The sequence below is a fragment of the Triticum dicoccoides genome, chromosome 5B (genome assembly GCF_002162155.2).
Source record: "Triticum dicoccoides isolate Atlit2015 ecotype Zavitan chromosome 5B, WEW_v2.0, whole genome shotgun sequence".
Classification (NCBI taxonomy): Eukaryota; Viridiplantae; Streptophyta; class Magnoliopsida; order Poales; family Poaceae; genus Triticum; species Triticum dicoccoides.
Genome location: NC_041389.1, coordinates 558,558,045 through 558,563,753, shown reverse-complemented (window position 1 = coordinate 558,563,753; position 5,709 = coordinate 558,558,045). Strand labels below are relative to the sequence as shown.

The following is a 5,709-nucleotide window of genomic DNA, read 5'->3' as shown; positions in this document are numbered from 1 at the left end:
ACATAAAAAGAAACAGCCAACAAATACAACATAGAATAGAGGATAAAACAGTCAACGAGCATGCCTTAGCAAGTAGAACAAGCTATAAGCACCCACCTTGTGTTTTCCTGCCGGAGCAGTGGAGTTATCTCCATTTGAACATCCCTGACGATTAGCTTCCGAAGTTTGCAGACATTGATGGTCTGCAGAAGTAGCTGGCTTAACCAAATAGCAGGCTGGATCAGTGCCATTATTTTGGTCTTCAGACGATGAACGGCTTGATGACAAAACAGAGGTATGCGGATCCACGGTCATGGGATCCTCGTTCAAATTAGGTTCACATTTACTTATTGGTACATCAAGTGGAAGGTTCCAGTGATCTCCTCTTTTCACTTTAAATACACCCCATAGAAAATAAAACATGTTCCACCCTGAAACAGAACAAGGAAGAATAAGAACTATCACAGAAGTTATGACAAGATAAAATATCACTTGAATTTGTGGAAGAATTCCAACTTTGAGAGTTCTTTGATAGGATGTTAGAAGGGAATATAATTAATTCGGCTGTTTCGATATTTCCTCTGAGTGCCAAATCATTGATTAGCATATTCTGAACCAATTTACTGTAATGATGTTCATAGCTGCAGAAAAATAAATAATAGAATTTCAGTCAATGTGTGAATTCGAATAAGATGCTGTGGACAGCTGCAGAAATATATGAACAAGCACAGTTGCAAGGAGCATACCTCTGAGCATCTCTAGCAAAGAAGAAAACACCAATATTCTCATATGTGGGCCCATTTTGTTGAAACTGCGTGGGCCATGAGTTTCGACGGGGTAGTTCTTCAAGCTGGACTCTGGAAGGGAATTTCTTTGCTACTTCCAGCACTTTTGGTGAAGCAGAACATGATAAGTGAGCTTGAAAACCATCACATAGCTCAGGTGATCGTCCAGTCCTCCACAGCTCAAAATCACCCCTACACAACAGAAGTTTCAGTGCACGTGATGGAAATGATCTATAAAACAAATAAATGATTGCAACAAAGTGGGTTAAGTGATAATCATGTTTAACAATCAGATGATACTGAACCATGACATGTAAATGAGATGGCAAAAGTATGATCATGAGGGGCCACCTAACAAAACCACTAAATATTCCTTGTTGGTGCTAAAAGCATGCATGACAAGTGACAACTTTTATTCTAAATAAGAAAATATTGAATTACTGCTAGGAAGGGAATATATCGTACTGCCAAATATAATCCAACTCTGGAACGGTTGAAACTATTGTGTTATCAACAGGTGAAAAGCATCGACTCGATTTGTCCATCAGATCACTTGATATGGTAGAACTGCTGGGAACAGATCTTCCAGATGACGTATCTTTAGGCCTGTATACTGTGTCATGATAAGGACCACATTTGAGGATGCGATCAGATTGATCTGCTGATCTGGAAGTAGCTTTCTCAGTAGCTTCAGACGTTTTATTCTTTTTGGCAGAGGCATCCTTCAAGTTTCGCTCACTCAGAGGTTTCATTGCAGACAAACCTAATTTATCAACACCACAAAATTGAGTAAAATGGCCTGAATTGCTAGTGCCAGACATGTTATTTCCTGTAGTGAGGCGCTGAGCTGCAGATTCGGCTTTTGATTGAACTGGAAAAGCCAGTGGTCCAGTAATTGAGGGGCATCCTAATATAGAAGTGCCTCTATCATTACTTACATTTCGGCTCACTGGTAAATTCATCACACTTAGCTCCTCAGCAGGTGGTATGATGGAAGACTTTGCCTTATTTGCTGGCTCACAAGTTTTGGGCTTTTTGAATGATGCTGACTTGGTTGAAAAGCTCGTTGGCCCCTCTTTTCTCATACTACAGGACAACTGATCTTTCAAAGTTTTGGTCTTCTGAGGAACTTCATTCACTAGTTGCTTCACCTTGGGCACCTTAGAGTTGTTGAAAGAAGTGGACTTGGAGAGTTGACCTGCATCAAACCTTGATAAGTAAAGTTCTCCCCGACTGGAGTCCCACGGGAATGCCTTTGCAGAAGTAGTGCTAATAACTAAATTGAGCATTGTAGGATTGTAGGTAAAGTCTCTTAATTAGAAATATTCATAGTAACAAATTTACCAGTAAGTGGTGGTGCCTGATTCTTGCTAGCATTAGACCCCAGTAAGGTTGGCACTTGGGGAGTAGGTTGCTTTCCTTTCTCCATATCCAACCTGAATGAGCTCTCGCGTAGCAGAGGTATTCCTTTTCTGGAGTAAGACTCCATTGATAAACCACCAGGTTCAGGAATATTTTGTTTAGCCACAGGCGGAATCTTTGCATCTTCAACCATATCAATGCCTTGATTTGCTTCATTCCGTTCTTTTCTGCCAACAGTTTCATCCTCCACTTCATTCTCACAAGGACTTCTGCTGTTTGCATCATTGAAAGGTTTACTAATTTTCCCTTGAACAGATTCTTCCTTTGAAGTGACAAGCTTCACCTGAGGTTTTTCTAACTTCTCCTTTTCAAATTCTACTTCAGTTTGGCACTCTTCACAAAACCAATCACCATCCGGAACCTTTTCCATCATTACCCGCATACAATAACTGTAGTAAAGAAAAGAGATACGAACTTTAAGAAGGCGAACACAATATCTTCTGAAAGATATTATGGAAAAGAAATGCTCGATGGATCAGCTTTTTCAAAAAAATCATGTAAATTGACGAGCATATTAGTACTTATTTAGGCATAGCACTACTTGCAGTTGCAGAGTAGTTGTTGTTAGAGTTGCAGCCAACAGTTCTACAGGCCATGACAGTAGAAGTGCAACTTACCATCATGGTATGGTGTCAAGCAATGCGATCAGTCCAGTTCTAACTTCTAAGGAAAATGAAATGGAACAGAAAAATCTTACGTATGCTCAGCACCATCGTTGCATCTATTGCAAACAGCAAGCTTCACCTCATCACCAACATCTCCACATATGTCACAAACTTTCACCTATTGTCGTTTAAACAGATTACAGAGATCAGGCAATTCAAACCTCAAGAGCAAACTCGATCACAGAAACAAAGAAATGTCTCTGTGTAATGTGAATGCATCATAATGTGGAGCAAGTGATGCAAAAAAGTACAATGGGAAGTGAAAATTCAAAACTTACATCCTCAACTTCTTCGGTACTCTCATCATCTGAAGACGTGGAATCCGTTTCTGCATTAAAAACCTGCTAGACATTGAAACCATGCCCAAGAGATTTAATTCTGCAACTAAAAGTTGAGGTATACAAATTATATATGTATTATGTTTGGATTGACATGCCAGTATATCAATTAACATGATGATCACCACAACATGACAATCCACAGAAAAGAGTAAACACTGAACAGGCTGTGCGTGGACAAAATATGTACTCCCTCCGTCCCAAAATTCTTGTCTTAGATTTGTCTAAATACGGATGTATCAAGTCACGTTTTAGTATTAAGTACATCCGTATCTAGACAAATCAAAGACAAAAATTTTGGGACGGAGGGAGTACATGCAAATGAAACAAACAGTCTCTGGAGTAGAAGAAATTAACAACTAAAAACTCACATCATCCATGATAGCTCGAGAAGTTTTATCCTCAGCAGTAGTCTTCTTAACAGCAGTTGTTTGCACATTAGAAGTATTTTTCAATGCCCTCGAGTTTTCACGTGCTTCATTTACAGAGATACTCTGGCCTGTGGGATCTGCAACAACACCATCATGTTTCAAATGAAATGTATCTTGATGGATTTTCCTAGTTTTATTTTCCTTCTCTACACAGGGAGATTTCTCATTACCAGCTGAGCTTCCAACAGCTATCTCTCCGTGATCTTGTTCTTTTGCCTTCCTGCTTGAAGGAGAGGCTGCAAAATAAGAAAAACTGCCTGAGAAACCAGTTTTTCTCAAATCCAGTCCACCAGTTTTCCAATCAATAGATTCCTTAATGTGTGTAATAGAGTGACTTTTACCAGCATGGCCTTCTTCTGTAATAGCGTCGTCACTGCTCATGACATTATCATCCTTTTTACCACGTAAACATCTAGAAGATGGAGGTGCTCTTGTCCCTCTTTTCTTCCTAACAGGCACACTGAAGGTCCCTTCAAGCTCAGAAAATGAAACATCATTATTGCAATGTTCTGTGGTGTGCCTCTTTCCATCGAATGACTTAGAATAAAAGCATAGGTCCCTCTCACCTGGTGAACCAGAGTCGGCCTGCTTTACTCTCGATCCTCTTAACTTCATCAGAAATGAATGGTGGTTAAAATGCACAAAAGATGAGCAGGAAGCTCAGCGTGCATTAATGTCCCTGGTTCAGGTTTATTGATAAGATCACTTATCTCTTCCTCTCTTGAGAGGAAAACTTCCCTATTAACAGCAACACACTAAATCCTGGAACATACACGTGCTTATTCTTAGTTCAAATTTTCCAATTGACAATAGGTACATGAACATGGGGAGAGAGGGGAGTAAAAAGGGAATAAACTTGTTCTTCTATGAAATAAGGATCTTAGAACATAAGCAGCTTACAAAAAAAGGGTTGTTATGACATCGTGTTTTGACATATGATGTATCTACATTCCTAAGATGAATCAAGTTGAAATCCATATATTGGTCAGTTGGGAAACAGAATGAATAGCTATCAGTCCTGTCGATGTAACCAGATATCATATTAAACATTAGATCAGATTATGCAATGAGTCCATCAGATCTTACTGTCGATTTCTAAGTTCATCCCCTAAGTAAAAATCAAAAGTAGTTGAAATTTACATATATATTACATCCATAAAAGAAACAAGCTCCAGGAAATCCTCAGGGACGGAAGAGTGAGGAAGGAGGGAGGACGAAGGAGCGGTGGCTACCTGCCTATGGACTGGTCGCCGGCGTAGGTCCGCGCGGGAGCGGCTGCTCCAGGGAGGGTGGCCCTGCTCGACGGAGGAAGGCGCTGCTGGGCTCCTGTGCCGGCGGCGGGGCGGCGGAGGCTTCGGCCGGCTGGGCGCGCCGCGGCGGCGGGCCGGCAGTAGTGGTGGCGGGCCGGCGGCGGCTAGGAACCCTAGCTGTCGCGCTCGCGAAGGGGGCCTCTCTGGTCGTTCGCTGGGGAGGGAGGCGTTCTCTTCGAGGGTAGGGCTGAAATTCTTTTTAATTTTTCCTTTTTTGCAATTTTATTACTATTACCGGTGGACACTGTGGGACATGGATATCAGGCTTGGTAATATGGCTGGGCCGTATGAAAAAGGAAAATGCTTGGAATTATCCGGCGGATCATTGGATGTGTCCATCACCTTCGCAATTATCAGATTAACTTTTAATCATGTGACGCAGAACAACCCTTATTATACGCATAAGTTTTGCAACGTGGTCCTTGTTGTAAAAGCTGATTTTGCAACACGCACTATGTTGCAAAAGCTGATTTTGCAACACGCACTATGTTGCAAAACCAATCCATCCACTGTGCCGCACGTGACCATGTAGGACCCGCATCACCGTTCTCCCATTCTTATCTTCTTATCTCAAATGAAGGAGCACAACATTAACTTTCCACCTCAACCTCGTCTCCTATCTCCAGGTCCCTTCCATGAATGTACATCCGTCCAAGCACATACCAAATCGTCAACCAAGCATGAGAGGAGAGGGCGTTCATGGCTGGATCTAGCTGTTGCAAAGGTTGTTGCCTGCTACAAGGTTGGGGAGAGGGGTGAAGCTGCCGATGTCTACCGGA

At 41.7% G+C, this 5,709-nt stretch overlaps 1 protein-coding gene across 5 annotated transcripts in view; it reads right to left on the bottom strand.

Moving 5' to 3' along the window:
- Positions 1–5,037, bottom strand: part of LOC119311600 — an 11,916-nt gene extending 6,879 nt beyond the window's left edge. Inside the window, exons 1-12 of one of the 5 annotated variants that reach the window (XM_037587256.1) lie at positions 4,853–5,034; positions 4,187–4,382; positions 3,962–4,090; positions 3,791–3,856; positions 3,561–3,697; positions 3,130–3,195; positions 2,884–2,969; positions 2,109–2,575; positions 1,230–1,962; positions 726–956; positions 496–620; positions 97–410 (exon numbers count right to left, since the gene is read on the bottom strand). In XM_037587256.1, coding sequence (XP_037443153.1) covers positions 97–410; positions 496–620; positions 726–956; positions 1,230–1,962; positions 2,109–2,575; positions 2,884–2,969; positions 3,130–3,195; positions 3,561–3,697; positions 3,791–3,856; positions 3,962–4,090; positions 4,187–4,235 — 2,403 coding nt within the window. In that variant the 5' untranslated portion in view covers positions 4,236–4,382; positions 4,853–5,034. Of the gene's footprint in view, positions 1–96; positions 411–495; positions 621–725; positions 957–1,229; positions 1,963–2,108; positions 2,576–2,883; positions 2,970–3,129; positions 3,196–3,560; positions 3,698–3,790; positions 3,857–3,961; positions 4,383–4,852 lie in introns of all 5 variants that reach the window. The other 4 variants (XM_037587257.1, XM_037587258.1, XM_037587254.1 and 1 more) reach the window with 4 other exon arrangements.
- Positions 5,038–5,709: the final 672 nt, after the last annotated feature.